Source organism: Polyodon spathula, chromosome 2, assembly GCF_017654505.1.
Source record: "Polyodon spathula isolate WHYD16114869_AA chromosome 2, ASM1765450v1, whole genome shotgun sequence".
In the NCBI taxonomy this organism is placed as follows: Eukaryota; Metazoa; Chordata; class Actinopteri; order Acipenseriformes; family Polyodontidae; genus Polyodon; species Polyodon spathula.
The window spans coordinates 88,150,402-88,168,878 of record NC_054535.1 but is presented as its reverse complement, the minus strand read 5'-3'; the positions used below and the strand labels follow the sequence as shown (position 1 = coordinate 88,168,878).

At 36.8% G+C, this 18,477-nt stretch overlaps 1 protein-coding gene across 2 annotated transcripts in view; it reads left to right on the top strand.

Moving 5' to 3' along the window:
* Nucleotides 1–18,477, top strand: part of ercc6l2 (excision repair cross-complementation group 6-like 2) — a 42,802-nt gene that overhangs the window by 10,350 nt on the left and 13,975 nt on the right. For both annotated transcript variants that reach the window (XM_041233431.1, XM_041233423.1), the window contains exons 8-18: nucleotides 1,654–1,794; nucleotides 2,282–2,398; nucleotides 3,338–3,457; nucleotides 7,085–7,156; nucleotides 8,935–9,080; nucleotides 9,451–9,546; nucleotides 10,363–10,462; nucleotides 11,311–11,463; nucleotides 13,891–13,971; nucleotides 14,547–15,744; nucleotides 16,941–17,095. In XM_041233431.1, coding sequence (XP_041089365.1) covers nucleotides 1,654–1,794; nucleotides 2,282–2,398; nucleotides 3,338–3,457; nucleotides 7,085–7,156; nucleotides 8,935–9,080; nucleotides 9,451–9,546; nucleotides 10,363–10,462; nucleotides 11,311–11,463; nucleotides 13,891–13,971; nucleotides 14,547–15,744; nucleotides 16,941–17,095 — 2,379 coding nt within the window. The remainder of the gene's footprint in view (nucleotides 1–1,653; nucleotides 1,795–2,281; nucleotides 2,399–3,337; nucleotides 3,458–7,084; nucleotides 7,157–8,934; nucleotides 9,081–9,450; nucleotides 9,547–10,362; nucleotides 10,463–11,310; nucleotides 11,464–13,890; nucleotides 13,972–14,546; nucleotides 15,745–16,940; nucleotides 17,096–18,477) is intronic.

Genomic DNA, 18,477 nt, shown 5'->3' with positions numbered 1-18,477 from the left:
TGAAGTAATACCTAAAGAAATAATCTCTACTATTTGACATTGCTTCAGTAAGTAGATATCACTATGTAACACAATTTTTGTTCCTGGGTAGTAAGTGTTATTTCCTAATTGCTTGTGCCTCAAAAGTATAGAAAATTATTCCCCACAAACTTTGCTTTTGTGACCAGGACAGTGATATTTCAATATATCACTATTTCCAATGGGAAAACGGGCAAATGTGTGACTTTTCATTCACATAGTCAGAAAAAAACAACATATGAATCCAAATTAACATGTATTTATACTAAAGTAATACAAAAATGACTACAAAAGATTTAGAAGTGACAATATAAAATATAAATAAATGTTCACATTAAGTAACACATCTTATTAAATACGGTACATACCTCCCGGTCCTGGCATAAGGTCTGCTACATGAAGCCTTATAAATAATGTACTGTACTAGTACAGAGTGGAAGTTCAATATTTGAATGTGTTTCACTACAAGTTAAAACTGCTAAACATTATTTTTATTTATGTATCCATTTTAAACCTCCAGCAGTGCTGGTAATCAATGTATCTTTAGTGATCATGTCATTGGGTTTGTTATTGGCTCCTTGGAGGAGTGCATTTGGTGGATCAAGCTGTAATGGTTCACTGTGATTTAGCGGTGCTTCTGCAAGAAATACTCTCAGTCTCACAGTTAACAGAGCCAGAGGCCTGCAACTGGGCCTCTCTCTACAGGTTGGTGGATACATGCTTGTATTATAGGGGCTTATTATTGTCTCTGTGCTGTTTATATAGCTCAATCTGTTATTGCAAATTGTGAATCTTTCTCTTGGTAAAATGTCTCCAAACAAAACTTTTTTTTTTAATTAAATGTTTTCAAATGACTTTGACATTTTTGAAAAGTTTATTGGTTGTAGTCTCGTTCATTGCAGTGTTGGTGTCACCCTGCACTTTTAAGAACGCCTGACTTTTTGTATCTGTCAGGCGCTTCAGTAATTTACAGCCATGGACAGAGATCATGATTTATTTATAGTAATACACTATACGTCTTCAGCAGCAGTCTCAGCATGGTTAATGGTCTGTTCAAACCATTTATATTTGTTGCAATACAAGATAGAGTACACGATTAGTCATTTTCTAATCGAATACTCGAATAAAAGTTTACACATGCCCATCTCTAGCTGGTACACAGTTGAATTCTAAGATTCTCTCAATAAAGTTCCATTACAGATGGTGTCCAATGACTGTTTCAGTCAGTGTCTCATTGTTTTTAACCTCTGGATACATCAATGATGCAATCCCTTTTCCATTTTACTTCATGTTTACAAACCATTTGATCAAACATACCCCTTATGCTACAGATGCTTTATTTTTGTTAACAAAAAAAATCACCTATTTCAAAAGTGTAGCATAATGGCACATTCGGGTGATGTTGATCTGAATACTGGATTTCAAGTACTGCAGAGGTATTATAATATGAATCCATTTAATTTCAGCTGATTGTATTACAGGGTTGGTTGTATTGTACAGAAGCAGGAGCTTGTTTTTTGTTTTGTTTTCCAAGTGAGTTAATTCTTTTTTTTTTTTTTTAAACTACTTGTCATCCAAAAACACGTAATGTACCCGAAAGTGCATGCCACTCAATATTGCTTCTTTGTTCCTCAGGTAGTGTACTGCTCATTGACAGAGTTCCAGCAAGCCGTCTACAGGGCTGTTTTGGAGTCGGAGGATGTCAACCTGTTGCTACACAGCTGTGAGCCATGCAGTTGTAATAGTGGACTTCAGAGGAAAAGCTGTTGCTATAAGGTTCGGCACATTTCTTCTTTCTTTTTTTATGTATAGTAACACCGGTGTGCAACTATATAGCTTTATCCCATAAGCCAATGTACATTTCTCAAAACACAGTACAATAGGACAAGAGCACAGGAAGAGTTTGCCACCTATTTGTTATGTATTTTATAAAGACATGTTCTTTAGCAAAGGGCTCTGTTTGCTAATACAACTATACATACACTTCACGATACAGTCTGCAGATCAGACTGCATAGTTTAAAGTTGAAATCCATTATTGGAACTTAAGCACCTCTGTCTCCTCTCCTGATATATTCAAGGTAAAGCAGGCATGGAAATAAGAGTTCAATTGAATAGCAGTTTGATCTGTTCCTGGTTTTACTGTGAGTTTAATAAGACACACCTGAGCTTGTTACCTATACACTGGGGCAAATCAAGCCTTAACTCCAGCCCTGTAAAGGCTTCATTTTGTCTTGAATATGTTTCTCTTTTATTTTTCATAGAAAAACAAAGATGGAGTTCCTATGCGAGCTTTGTATTTCAGCTATCTAATGATTCTGAGAAAGGTGGCTAACCATGCAGCCCTGCTGCAGTCAAAGGGAAACACAAGCAAGGCGCAGGTAATGATACTGACCATTACAAGATGTGTGTGTGGTTGAACAGGTGTAACGATTTACCTTACCTCATGGTGACATGTTCAAAGCTTTCATTTCTGCCAAGGGGTTAAAGCAATTATTTTTCTTCAAAAAAAAAAAAAAAGATAATGCTGTTAACAGAACAATTGTGTGTCCTTAAATTGACCCTCTGAGTTGCTCACTACTATTTATGTACTTTTTTAAAATGTTATTTTTACTAACTTCTTACCATATTTTGATGTTTGCATAGGTCCATTTTACAGCTGTTGAGTTGTATTTATATTTTTGAATAGCCTAAGCAGCTCTTGGCTGTTTTGAAATTGTCAGCTCAGACACCTGAAGTTAACATCTGTCTAGTTTCCTGTTCTGGTATAGGACGTTGAAAACTGTTTCCATGGCTACCAGTAGAAGTGTTTATAATATTTGTGCAATTATACAGAACTGGAATTCATCCAGTGACACTACCTGTACTTAACTTCCAGCAACTTGGGTTCTGAGCTGACAACCACAAAGCACCTTTCTCAGGTTAACAAAAATATCATTAAAACTCAGTATTTGAGGAACGGCTCTCAGACCTACTCGTAAAAACATAAGTTAAAGCTACTTATTTAACTCAATGGGAAATTAGAAATAATACATTTGGAACTGTTTTAAAATATTTTACTATAAATAACAATGTCGAATTTTACTGCCTGTTTCTGTAAATACAGTCGTCCTGGCAAGTGGGTAAAGTTGGATAATCTCAGATGACCACTTCTATTTCTTAAATTGCATGTTTATCTTGAACCTGATCGGATGTCCAGGCAGTTTATATAAATATATATGAATATGTGATCAACTACAGAAATTAAAAAGGGACAAATATTTGCATTGTTCTTTTAGAACTTTATAGAAACCAGGCTTTTTTTTTGGTTTGTTTTTTAGGAGGTTTATGTGAACCAGGTCTGCATGCAAGTGTTCAACAAATTTCCAGACTTTGTACAACAGAGCAAACATGCTGCATTTGAAACAATTTCTGACCCCAAGTATAGTGGCAAAATGAAGGTACAGTAAATATAAATAATACAGCTAATATCAGCTAGTACGTTTGATACAAATGACTGAATATAGACAACATTGTTTGATATTACAGTATACTGTGAGCTTTTTGTAGTTGTATAAATATTCTTTGGCCATTACTTTAATATGCTGGTACTGAATCAGAATTTGTTTTCAAACATGCTTTTTTGCAGAGGTGGCCAAACCATGGCTTGTGAGCCTCAAGCAGCTCCTGGGCAGTTCAAGGGTGTTTAAAATACTAGTACTGTTTGTGTCTTTGTCTTGCGGCTCTCGGCTATATGAAAATGCTGGTATGTGGCTCGTAGGGTCAGGAAGTTTGGCCACCCCTGCTCTATTGTTACAGTAAGGCCATATACAGTTTTTGTTTTTGAACCATGACACAAATTAATAATGCATATAGATGATATGCTATGAAAAACCATGACGTGTCTTGTTTATGCCACAAATGCTCACATCAATAAGATCATATTGTATACTGTAGATATGTTTAATTTAGTTCTAAAAGCATATGGGTGCACTAGTTATTTTGTGAAGGACTGTATTAAAATTAAATGCTAATTTTTATTGTAAAGCAGCTTATTAAGTCACTGCACTGAAGATGGTCTCTTGTGTGTCAGGATAAGGCTGTGGAATCTAATGGTAATTTATAACAGCTGGTACCAGTGTTTTTAATTACTAGTAATTTACAGGCTTACTAGGCACTAATTTAATAAATACAATTAAAACAAATAAATCAGTTACTTTTTCTAGTTATTTATTCTACTTTATTTTAATGCTGTATATTATAGTTTTTCATGACGTACAGTCGCCCCCACTTAGAACGGGTGTGTTTGTGTTAATGTTATTCACCTGCATTAAGCGACAGATGGTATAAACTCCCACACAACAACCTGACATTCAAAGTGTCCCCCAGTCATACAGTAATCAAAACAAATAAACGTGCATGCGCTTAAAAATCTTTATTAATACACTCATTACACTAATAAAAAAAAATTATTAAAACCTATGAATGTAATAAAGACTACAGTAATCCTTCGCGTATCCAACTAAATGAATCCCATTTTAAGTACCATTATACACAGCTGTAACAATTACTGTACTATATTATTATTGTTTTGAGATTCTTCTTTTATTAGGGAGCTCCTCTAAATCCCTTGTTTAGAAAGATACAGGGTGTTAATGCTTGTGACAGACAAGCCGTCTGCTGTGTGGAGGCGTGGATTCGCAGCTGAGTGGCAGGCAGGAGATCGAGACGGAGGTTGAAGTTGATATGCCCTGCTGGCAAACAGGATTTATTCACATATTGTAGTGCTGAGCTGCGGGGTTCCCCGGATATAATGAGACAGACAACAGTTGCGGTTCAAAGCAGTAGGAAACCGTTGTCTTTTAGTGAACAATGGCTCTCATTCTTCTCCTATCACTCACAAACTCAACCCAAACGCCTCTCTCTCTCTCTCTCTCTCTCTCTCTCTCTCTCTCTCTCTCTCTCTCTCAGTTCTCTCACCGCCAGATCCAGCTTCTCTCTTTCAAACTGTCATCTTCACACACACACACACACCCCAGTCCCTCCCCCTTCCTCTCATTTGTCCAACACTCCCTATCTCTAGTCGTGTCAGACCTGCTCCCACCCACCTCAGTGACTCACTCACACAGTCTTTCAGCTCTAGTCACACAAGAACAATCAATCAATCAACCTATAGTTTATATAGCGCCTTTCATAGAGGACCACCATCACAAAGCGCTTTACAAGATGCAGTAACAAGAAGCAAATCCATACTACTTTAAATACAGGGAAATGCATAATACGTGACATAACAACAAGAATAGCACAATTTACAAACACACATTATTTACAGAGTACTCTCATCCCCTTTCCCAAACCATAATCAGGTCCATTTCCAGCAAACAGCTGACTGATCGATCTGTCAAGCTTTTTTTACTACAATAAAGTGCTGCCTTTTGTATTGAAATCTATGTGAATGGCACATAACAAGATCCAAACAGCTGAGTTTGCCCGAAATATACATGTTTACTCGGTATAAACAATGCCTTTGTTATTGAGATCAATGGGAATGACAAACGGCAAACACTATTTGTCCAATCTAAATGGCTGTCCGAAATAACCCTGTATGGTGTAAGTGGTGGCGACTGTACTAGTATCTTATTTACGGTCATTGTGTTTGCTGGGTAATGATTGCTAATGTATGGGTTAATGCAGCAGTTTTCTTCAACAGACTGTATCTAAAAAGGGATCTCAATAAATATTTTTTGGGTGAATTGGACAATTCTTTCTTTTGTTATTTCAGACATTAAATTCAGATACAATGCAGTAAGGCCCATTATTTTAATCGCCATGCGTGTTGTACAGACAGAAAGAGTATTGCTGTTCTTCAATGAAGGCAGTAAAATGCAGTTGTATGTTCCTCTAAAAAAAAACATAACACTTGAAGCTGGGGGGTTGAGTCAACGGTATCTACTGAGCAGAATTCAGAAACTATTTTTTTTCTGAATCACAGCCAACTTAATCATTTGCTGGTTGTATTTTTGTGCTCTATTATGCAGGAATATTTTAACTTTTTTTTTATTATTAATATTAAAAAACAACTTCAATCATGGATTTTTTTTTTATGATAAACAATCATTTTACATGTGTTATATGTAAAAGCTTAACAAGAGAGTAAAAGTGTGCAGTTGCTGGGCATTTTGCTGCAATGGATTGGTTAAGCACTGGGGGCTGAAGCCACCACTGCCAGATGGAAATAACAGGCTCACTATTACAAAACCCACCCAAGATTATTTGCTGCCCCAGCCGAAGAATATCTTGAGGGTGAGATTATTGGCAGGGATACATCTGCAAAACTTCTGGGGTGTATTATAAACAGAGCAATGCAGAGAAACAATCCTCTGATTATTTGGGTAAGCTCTATTCCACAAATGCATTGAACCGTTGTATTATTTATTTATTTATATTATTAGTCATTCATTCAATTACATGCCAGCTATATGCAGGATTAATTTGTGTCTCCTAATACTACAGTAAAACAACCAATAAATTGTGTGTTCTGTTGGTTTCTTTGTAACATTATTTATGGATCACCCTGTGTCATTTTTTTACTCTCACTATTTTCAGTTTTGAACCTGAGACTTACATATTTTAGTACATGTTGCCAACACAAGATCTCGCAGTGCTTTACAAACAATGGTCAAATGAATCTAAAAATAGCAAGAATCTACTCAGAAAAAAAAACAAAAAACACTGAATTGCACCTTTCTGCAACTAAGTTGCTTCTTGCTAGTTTTTACCATCACAGTTGTTTTATTCATTATATTTGCTTTTGCCTTTCCACATGCTTCAAAACAAAGCTCCTTGAGCCAGATTTATCATTAAAATGCAATCTACACCTTTTTAATGTTACAGAAATAAAATGGAAAAAAAATTAAAACAACACAGAAGATTAATTAAAGGACCCAAAAAGTTCTTTGTTATTTATTTTGTAACATTGACAGTTTTATTTTCTCTTTCACAAAAATGGTGCCGATTTACATTTCGGTGTAACCCTTGATAAATCAGTCCCCATGTGTATTTCATGAGAGTGTCTGCTTCTTGCTCAGGTTTTGCATCGACTGCTGGAGCAGTGCAGGGGGAACAAAGACAAAGTTCTTCTCTTCTCGCTCTCTACAAAGGTGAGTGCTCAATGATTGATGCTGCCTTAAACCCCCAGTTCAGTTATCCTTCATTGAGAAAATACAGCTTTGCTGCCAAATCATTCCTGCTTCACTGAGAGTGCAGCATCAATTGCATCCGCAGATGTTGACCACATTCGCTCTTTGCATGTGTGTGTTGTGCTGTGCATAGCAACTGAACTGAAACATACACAGGAGATAGCACGGCTGAGTTTTCGTAGTTTTATATCTTTCATTGTTATTTTCTTTCAGTTCATGTTTTTATAATAAGTAATTTGTAAGCTAAATAACTTTATGGGTATATAGGTGGCACATTTGGCAGCACACCCTGCTTGAAGACAATGCACCCTGTGCGGGAGATGTGAGGTCCCACCTGGAGAATGGCATTATGGTCCAGGGTGTGCGAAATATATTTCCTCTACAACACTTAATTTCATCCCTCTCAGCATGGAAACCTTGGCAAATGTACATACCTGCTGAAAGGGCTTTTGTGAGGAAATATATCTGTCTGTCTGTATCTGTCTATCCATCCATCCATCCATCCACACAGTGCCTATAGAAAGTCTACACCCCCTTGAATTTTTTTATATTTTGATGTGTCTGTAGCTCTTGCAAAGTTGCCATTGGCCTCTTGGTAGCCTCTCTGATCAGTCTCGCTCGGTCATCCTGTTTGGAAGGATGGCCTGATCTAGGCAGGGTCTTGGTGGTGCCATACACCTTCCACTTAATAATTGTCTTGACCGTGCTCCAAGGGATATTCAAGGCCTTTGATATTTTTTTATACCCATCCCCTGGTCTGTGCCTTTCAACAACTTTGTCCCGGAGTTCTTTTGAAAGCGCCTTGGTGCTCATGGTTGAGTCTTTGCTTTAAAATGCATCAGCAGAGGGAACCTACAGGAACTGCTGAATTTATTCTGAACTCATGTGAATCACTACAACTTAACACAGGTGGAGGCCACTTAACTTGGTGTGTGATTTTGAAGGCGATTGGTTACACCTGAGCTAATTTAGGATTGCTATTACAAGGGGGCGGATACTTATCCATCCAAGCTATTTCAGTTTTTATTTTTAATTAATTTTCTACAAATTTCCAAAATATTTGGTTTTCACTTGGAAGTTGTGGGGTAGGATGTGTAGATAAATGAAAAAAAATGCATTTTAATTCCAGGCTATAAGGCAACAAAAGGTGAACATTTTGAAAGGAGGCGTAGACTTTCTATAGGCACTGTGTATGTGTCTATATATATAAGCGACAGATGGTATATATCTGAACATATATATATATATGAACATATGTCATGGTATAATTGAGCAACGTCTTCACAGTCTGTACAATTGAATAAGCTTTAAAAAAATATAGAAATATGTTCAAGCAATGATTGACCCACTTTGAGTATGTGCATTGGCAGAGTTTGGAAGCACATAAAAACAGTGACTCTCTTTAATGACGCACAGTACAACAATTAAATGTGCTGTCTCATTCTTGATTAAACTGATAAATATCATGCTTGAGTTTCCATGTTTATTGTAATATTGTAATATTGTTTTTTTGTTTTTTGTTTTTTTTTAATGAATACAAACCCAGAGAAGTTTGTACTAATAATAATAATTCTAAGGTGACAATACAGAAATTAAGTAAGATCCTGCTATAGCAGGCTATGGTAGATCTAAATTATGATTGTTCTTTTGACAGGGGTGATTGCTGATAAAATACATCTGTAGTATTATATCGTCCCCATCCCACAGTTTTTATTTACTTGGCATATTCGTTTCGACAGCTCCTGGATGTGCTAGAGAAATACTGCATTGCGGAAGGCATTGAATACCGGAGACTAGATGGCAATACAAAATCAAAAGAAAGGGTCAAGATTGTGAAGGAGTTCAACAGCACACAGGATATTAACATCTGTTTAGTGTCTACGATGTAAGTTATGGGGCCCACTTTGTGTTCAGTTTGCCCCAGTGCAATGCTAATGTTCTAAAACTAGCAATTAAAAAGAAAAAAAAAATGTAGTGAACATTTCAAATTCTTTCTTACATTTACGTTGTTTTTCTCCTTGTCAAAAACAAATTGAGACAAACATACCACTGGTCCAGTAGGGACAAAAATAGTGCCCATGGCGATCAACTTAAATATTCATTGTAAGAGGCTTTATGGATTGAAGTACTATTGAAAACATTACTGTATGTTGCTTTAAGATTTAAAAGGACATCAAATTAATTTTTATATACAGTAATGTTTGTCATCAATTTCTAAAGAAACTGCATTTAATTTAGCCTTTTCTTTTAACCAGGGCTGGTGGGTTAGGGTTGAATTTTGTGGGAGCCAATATTGTTGTGCTGTTTGACCCTACATGGAATCCAGCCAACGATCTTCAAGCAATTGACAGGTATGGTGGTTATAAACATGGCTGGTATTGTATTGTATTAGCCTAAAACACCCAGCTAAAACTGGACTGAGCCCTTAGCTTGACTCCTTTATTTACCACTCCTTATTTCCCTCTGTGTCTTTGCCTGTCAGTGTTTATGAAAGTAAAAGTAAATCGAATTTTGCAAGGCAGAATGATCAACACTGACTGTGTTTTCAGGAGTATTGATTCTTAGTTAATGTCCTAAGTGTAGAAACAAAGTTGTTCCCATACCCAGGGCCTAGAAAAAGAAGCTACTACATTAGAAACAGCAGGCTCAGTGTTGAACGTTTATCTTGTACAGTAAATCCTCAGAAGCTCTGTCCAGGCTCTGGGTCCACAGGCTTTATGTTTACATTGAAAAAAGAAACTGAAAAGTTATCTAAAAGTCTGCACTGTTTTACAAAGAAGGAAAATGATGCACTCTAATTGTCCAATATTTACCCGCCCAGTTGAGATAAATCGTTCTGTTAAAAATAAATAAATAAATAAATAAAAACTTTTATGAGTCGAGTTGGAGTGCTGATGATCAATATGGTCACGGTCATTTATCTTCATTAGTAATGCATTTCAGGAAAATATAACCTAGTATGTCCTACATTGTCCAAATTTGCACGTAAGATTTCTAATGTTCCTATGTATTTTACAGTGTACTCTAAGGAAGTAACTTTATGGGTACTCCAAAATGCCAGTATTGTCAAAATCAATAATCTTTGGAGGTATGGAAATAACATGAAGAAATTTACATTGTTAATACATGTGGTCTTCCTGTGGACTGTTGTTTTACAATTGCTTTAGGGCTTATCGAATTGGTCAGTGCAGAGATGTGAAAGTCTTCAGATTAATATCACTGGGCACTGTAGAAGAAATTATCTATCTACGACAAGTGTACAAGCAGGTATGTTTTAATTGTATTTTATCAGTACGATAAAATGGATTTACAAGGTTACTTTCTGTGTATTGCGTTCTACTGTAATGCTCTTACAAGTCACCGCCTCTTGCTCTTTAGTATATAGGCACAGTAACTGGATCTGGTATTTGAATTGCTGCACCATGGTCTTCCTGGTTTCCAACGCAGTAAGCAAACAGCGAACCAGAGAGCTTGCCTATCTAACGGTGTGATGCAACTATTCAACTAACATGTCAACTACTTTTCAAACTAAAAATACAGCTTGCTTCATCGACAACTCCATGGCTTGCTGTTTCACTTCATTTACTCAGCACAGAGCATGAAAGTAACGACGCAGAAACAAAAAACTGTTTGAAACCTAAATATGTACACATATGGATGGGCAGGCAATACGTTTTTATTTAATTTTATTATGTACTATTAGACTACAGCACCAGATGCGATTTTAATTTAAAAATAAGCCCAAGCAGGCAGTACAATGTACTGTACTTTACATGAATTTGTTCCATTCACAGAAATGTATATTTATATACCAATTTTTATTTTTGTTTTCTTTCATATGTGGGCTTTTGCAGAAGTGTTCAATAAATGGAACCAGGAAACACATTCTAAGTATTGTAATGTGCACTGTGTTTAACTGTACATAAAAAGATTATGCTTTTAGTATAACACACCCCTGGTATAGCATGTATTTTCCCTGTCCTTTTAAGTGTGTTCTACCAAGGGATTACTATATTTTTAAACTAAGTAAAAGCTGGAAGGTTGTTCTGATACTGACTGAAAAATGTAAGAAATTGCTACAACACACTCAATTGTGTCTTTTTATTTTCTTTAAGCAACTTCAGTGTGCAGTTGTTGGAAGTGAAAACGCCAAACGCTACTTTGAGGCAGTGCAAGGTTCAGAAATGCATTCAGGGGAACTTTTTGGCATTCAGAACCTTTTTCGTATGCAGACTGAAGGGTCCTGTCTAACAAGAGAAATCCTTGAGGTACAACAGATACCAATGCTATTTTATTAAGTACAGTGTAATATTACACTTAGCGCTTACCATAACAATAACATTTTTGTCTGCATAGTATCAAACTCTACACCAGAGTGGTGAAATCTGGTTTGAGAGTTTGGAATGGAGTATTGTAAAACAGGATTTTTTTGCGGCGACTTAATTTCACTAATGGCCTTCGAGGTCAATTTTTGCTGCAATAAATGTTTGCACTTTTTTCTTTTAATATACAGCACATGTATGAATAACGTATTTAACGGCACATTAATTTTGCAGATTTTTTAATAAATGCAAAATTACCAAACATTTGTTGTTCGTGAAATTTTCTTGTTTTACAATAGCCCTTATTTGTGGTAAATAACTAAAGAACTAAATCTACTAACGCTAATTAACTTTGCTGTCACTTGTGTTGGACATAATCTTGATTTCTTTACACTCCTGGTCATTAATCAGCTGTGGATTTGCCACTACAGTTTATAGAACTTTATAGAAAGTCAGATCAACCTGGAGAACATCTAGACATGCTCAGGGAGAGGTTTGAATACAAAGACATAGTTCAGTTTTCCAATTTGACCCATTGTTCTGAAGTTAAGACAGATTTACACAGACATGACTTGAATGCCTCCAACACTGCTGCTAAGAGATAGCAGCTTTAGCTCTTTGAAAGGTATTAAAAAGCTAGAGAAACTGACTGAAAACGATCAGTATAGAAGAGTTTAAATGGCAAGCGAATTCTGGCCTGGCAGCAACAGGATCTTCCCCAGCATGTCTGAACACTTTTTTTCACCTTTTGCTTTTGTCGGCTCACTCTGCTCGGGTAGGTGTCAATACACCTGCCGTTCATCGCACCCAGTGCAATGCTGGTGTCGTCCTTAAAACACTGTCTAAACACATTTCTTGCCCTGTTTTACCTCACCTTGCCCCATCCTTTCTCAAGTCATGTATGTGTCAATCCACCTTAATGCTGTGGAATCTGTTAGTTACATTCCACAGTTTCAGATTAAAGGCTGATTCACACTGGGCATAAGAACGCTACCAACGCATCAGCTTGCTTTCAAATTGCAGACGCTGTGGATGAGTTGGTAGATTTCAACTTCTAAGAGTCAAGTTGGTGACACACCTTTCTCTTTCCTTTGGAATTTTGCAATTAAAATACAATTTACTGTTTATTATTTGAAATAAATTATGATGTAGCGGAAAATGTCTAAATAACTAATAATTAAGCATGTATGGTACCATAAATAATAATCAGAAAGAAAACTAAGAACTCAGGAATTTAAACTGTGTTTGATGTGTGCCTTTCAGCAGCCTGCGTACTTTACTGAAAGCGAGATGGTGGAATTGAGCGGCTGAGCGGCTCGGCTCAACAAAGTCTGAGCGAATGTCAGTGATTTTACCATGAAACTGAATGGTGGCATTTGCTGTCAGTCACACAATGTATTTATTTATTTTTTGGATCAGCTGTTTATAAAAACAGATGCAGTGGTTATACAGTGTATAAGTTAAATATGGCTGTGTGCACGGCTCCCCGGACCTCCAGAAGAGTGTTGTCTTTTTTAAACCAATCAGAATGAATTAACGCAGGGAGAAGATTGCTCCGTTTGTAGCGTCCGTCTGAATCGTATGCCCAGTGTGAACCAGCCTTAATGAACTAAGGGTACTTAAATTAAAAACCAAAGCAATACAGAACATTAAAAAAACATACATTGCAGGTTTTTATACAGTGTAGTAGTCTGTCTGTTTCATTCAGGCTGCTGCATATTCACTGCAATGTTAGAACGGTGTATTTTAAGTCTGTTATATTTATTTATTTTTAATCAAAAACAATACCAGTTCTTTATAAAATATATTCAATTAACAGTTAAGCAAAAACAGATTTATGTGAGTGCTCTTGACTTACAAAAACAAATATCTGGTCTCTGCTATTCATCACAAGTGACTCATTTTCATTCAGTTTCTAGTTTTTAAAGTAGACCGTTTGTAAGTACAGGCTTGAATTGGCACTCCTCGAGTGATCTGTTTTTCTTCTTACTGGTTACATGTGCGCACCAGAATTGTCCATAGCCTTCAGATTAGGTTACACAGGTTTATAAATGCACCATAATCATTGCATAACAATCTAAAATTGATTCATTAAATGATTATAATAAATCATGAAGATTTTGAAAAATATTGTGATATTATCCACATTGGAGATAACCTGACTTTCCTTGTTGGTTGTAGCTGATTTTAATTGGAGCAAAACAGAAAATGAAGTTCTTGAGTAATTTATGTTTTTGTCAAATTATTTACAGTTGTGACATTTTATAAGAACTTTTTTTTGTGTATATTTGTAGATTTGTTCGGTGCCTCTGTTTAAATTTAGAGTCAAGCTGAATTTGTTATTTCTGTTGACGTGATTTGTGTACCTTTTAGAGAGATGGTCGGGTGGAATCAGGCATAATGACAGCCGTCACTCGAATGAGAGAGGAAACTCCAGTACGAGGAATGGAAACAGTGAGTATTCTGTCTTCAGGCAGGCATGACTGACAGCATCTGGAAACTATGGAGGGAGAACAGCCCAGTGCCTCTTCAGCATTCCCCACTGTTACTTTCCCATGCAGTGTATTGTCTTATGAGTATCTGCATTCCCATGAGAAATGTGTACACTTGGCCTATCTTTTTTTTTAAGGGTTGTAAACCTTTACATGTGGCGTTTTAAAAGCTTGCGAGGATTAAGATTTTTGAGTTAAAGATTGAAACAGCCAACTAGGGGTACATTCCCCTAGCGATGTGGGCATTGTGGAGGCGTGTGTATATGAGCCACTTATCCATTTGTTTTGGCCATCCAACTTGGTTTGGACATTCTTGAGCACAGTGTCAGAATCTGTGGATATATCTATCCTTATATATGTCTTATATATAGTTTTAATGTAAACAGTGGATGTCGATCATGGTGGTTTTTGTATACTAAAGGATATGAACATGTTGCTAAATGTTTTAATTTTAGGTTTTATAACTTTTAGTGAGCATGTCTGTTGCATGATTCCTATACATTTTCTAAAAAATATTTGCTTTTATACCTTTAATAGACAACAGGGCCTAATGGTGAGCCATCTAAAGAAAATCCAGAAATCACAGAAAAGATGAGCAAAGCATCCAAGGTACCAAAAGGGATCTTGGATTTCAGCAGTGACAGTGAGGAGGATCATGGAAACAAGTCAAAATCCAGGGACCGTGATTCCAGTACCACTTCTCCTGGCCCGGTCACTCTGCTTCACTGTGGATTTTCTAAACTGCTTGATGGCAATAAGGACCTGGGGGAGTGCAGTAATATCAGTGGCAGTTCTAACATGGGAATTTCTGAAAGCCAGAGCTCTTCAGATGAAGATATGGAGGCCGCTCCAACAATTGAATTGCGAAGATCCAGTAATTTTCTGCCATCAGTGACTCAAACCTCGAGACAAGAGCAGCCTCAAAAACAAAAGCTTTGCAAGAATTGTGCCCTTTCTAGCGAGTCTGAGGGAGACACAGAATTAGGAAACAAACCAAAGAATTGTGGCACTTCCAAGAAGACTCTTGTTGCCAGGGAGACCCATTGTAGTTCAGAAGAGAGTGATGATGTCATCCTTCCTTCTCAAGTGTTAGATGCAAAAAGGAAAATTCCTGCCAAGGGAGAAAGTCGGAGTGAAATCCTCTTGGAAGAAACTGAGGACTCAGAACATGGAAATGTCACAGGCCAGTCCTCTAAATGGCACCATTTGTTAGCTGGCAAACAAACAGATCGTCAAACCAATTCAACCAGCTTCCAGAGTAAAACAGGATCAGTAGTTTACAAGTCTAAAATGTTTTGTAAGCTTGGAGAGTATGGAGATGAGTCTGATGATATTGAGATCCCAAAAAATACAAAGTTGTACACCTCCAAAACAAAAAGGTTAAAGAAGTCAGTAGGTTCAACAAGTATGACTCTTTCCAAAAAGCATCAGAAGCATGTTCATTTCAGATTACAAGAGAACAAAACTGATGATTTAAGAGCAGAGTCTCAGAGAATTGATAACTTCTCCTCTTCAGAAGATGATGTTCCTACCAAGAAAGTCTGCTTTAGTAAAAACTGCAGGAAAAGAAACAGGGTACCAGACAGGACGTCCAGCAAAAGTCGGTTTGCCAGTACTGAAAATCACTCAAGTAAAGCAGTCAAGAAGTCAAGTGTTTTTGAACACAAATCATCCCTGAATGGCAAACCTAAGATTAACCAAAATGAGAAGTTTGGATCTATGGACACCTATTTAGGTACATTTAAAATAATATTATCTGATGAGAATACATCAGGTGTCTGAATGAAATAAGGCTAAACAAAGACTTGTAAACTTTTATTTCACTCCAAAAAACTGTGGTACATTATTCTATAGTGCCCTGCACTAATTAGGTTATATATGTTTCTGTGTTCACATAGAGGTGGAAACTTTTTTTTTGTCAAGGCAGAGGAATCAGCAGGATATACAAATGTCAGAATATTCATGGGTAATGATCTGTATTTAAAAAGCTAACTTTGTATTTTTAACTTTAAGTATAGTGCTGTCTAGTTAAGCGATAATTGCATTGCTGTGCATATGTTACAAGGTAATAATGGAACTCCAGTCAATAAAGACAGACCGAAGGTTACAGGAGAACTTACCACAGTAATGGCATTATCTACCTTTGTTTCTATAAAGTGGTCAGTGTAGTCCACTGAAAGAGTTTCTCTGAGATCTGGGCTCGAGCTCACCAGTAATCTGTGATGGGACAGGTGTCAGTAATTAGTGTCATCTGTCAGATGTGCCTTGTCTTTCCAGACAGAACGGCCACAAGGAGAAGCAACAAAATATACTATAGAAGATTACAAAAATAATAATAATTTAATAATATATTATGAATTAAGGGTTTTTAAATGTATTATTAGAGTTAAATTGAGAAGTAAAACAGTAAATCACAGCAACATTTTTAACCTAAGAATCACATGTTGAAAAGGAAATAAAATAATGTTTGTAGTTTGAAAAGGCAGATTTATTTGTATTTTGCTGTTTAGTTAAAGCCTATTCAAACCGGATGTGATGCGATTTGTCCTGCAATAAAATGATAGTTACACTGCATCGCTATCTTTCACACCAGTGACGACAGGCGCTTACATGCAATGTGATAGGCGACTCTCCTCGAATTGGTCATTGGTGAGTTCCCTAGCTGTCGTGTGACTAAATCAAAACCAATTCCGTTGCTGGTTCCTGTGTTTTTTTTTTTTTGTCGTGGCGCAGTGTATTGTACAACACATTCGCCTGTCGCATCGCATCCGGTGTGAATAGGCCTTTAGAATTACACTAAATTGGATTTGTTATTTTTACTAATTGTATTGTATGCAATCTTGGAAATTCCTTTAGTCACATTTGTTTATATTGAACTTAATATACAGTACAGTACCTTTTTTTCCTATATTTTTTTTTTATTTTTTGCAGATGGGGTTCAGGAAGTTGCATATGCTCATTCAAATCAATGTATTATCGGCTCAAGCAAGGCTGAAAATCGAATGAGTCGCTCAGCCATGCGGGATGTGTTTGAACTGAAAAGGTTTTCCCAGGCGCCTGCCAATCTAGTGGTGTCCAGTGGCGAGGTAACCCTTTTTCTCTGATCACCACCAAGCAATTCATAATACACAGCTTCCATTTTAACTTATGTTAAGTTTTTTATATTATCTGAACGTTGGGATATATGGAGGAACCTGTTAGCATAAGAAAAGTTTGAGAATGAGAAAAGGCCATCAAGGCTCGTCCCTTGTCAGCACACCATTTCCCCCTACTGGGGAACTAATTTAAAAGCACATAATGTAGTCTTTATGTTCCAAGTGTTTTAAATCCCACTTCATCGGGTAGGCTGTTCCATGCATTTATAACTCTGTAAAACAAAAGTGCTTCCTACCTGTTCTAAACTTACTTTTACTCAGCTTCCACTTATGCCCTCTTGTTCTACTCTCTGTGCTAAATCTCAAGTACTGGGTTAACTTTGTACCGTTTATGATTAAAGACTTCAATCAAGTCCCCTCTTTCCCTTATTTTTTATTAAGCTGAAGAGATTTCATTCTTTTAGCCTGTCTTCATATCTCATGTTATTAAGTCCTGGGATCAGCCTAGTTGCCCTTCTCTGTACTCTCTCAAGTGCAGTGATGTCTTTTTTTGTAATGATGACCAGAACTGCACACAGTATTCTAGGTGGGGGTCTAACCAGGGCATTGTATAATCTTAGCGTAGCTTCTCTGGATTTGTATTCCACGCTTTTTGCAATGTAGCCTAACATTATATTTGCCTTTTTAATTGCCTCACCACATTGGCGAGATACTTTTAATGATGACTCCATATGGCAAAGTGGTTTGGTGTACGCAGGTGTAGTGGTGATGTGATTACGAAACAGAAGACAGACAACAAAGTTCATGATCCAAACAGGTTTTATTTGTATAATACCGGTTTGGCAACCACAAACAATAATCCCAGGCTATACACAGCAATGTGTATCGCACTGCCTCTAAACAACGGGTTACAGTCCCAAAATAATAATAATACGCAGTTCAGAAAGAATAAACACAGTATAACACCCACAATCACAAGTCCAGAGTGAATGCTAAAGTACAATTTATTTGGGCACAGTTGTGAAGTGTTGCCCGCGATTAGTGCTGGCTTTTAGTGACAGCTCCAGATCATGTTAGCCATCTCATAAGAACAAACAAGTAGATTTTAGACACGCCATTAACAAACAAAACACTCATGGTACTCCTTTCTCGGTTCAGCTTAACTGTAAGAAAAGGAACAGATCAGCTTTTTTATTATGTTTTTTTTGGTGGCCATGTAAGACAGGCTGCCCTTGTGGTTTTTCAACACAACCTTAAAACCTTTGTGGGAACCCAGTTTAAGATGCAGGATAACAGCAGTCAAATTGGAATGCGGGCAGAAACATTTAAATATACACTCCTATATTTTAGTATTAATTAGGTTGTTTTCATTT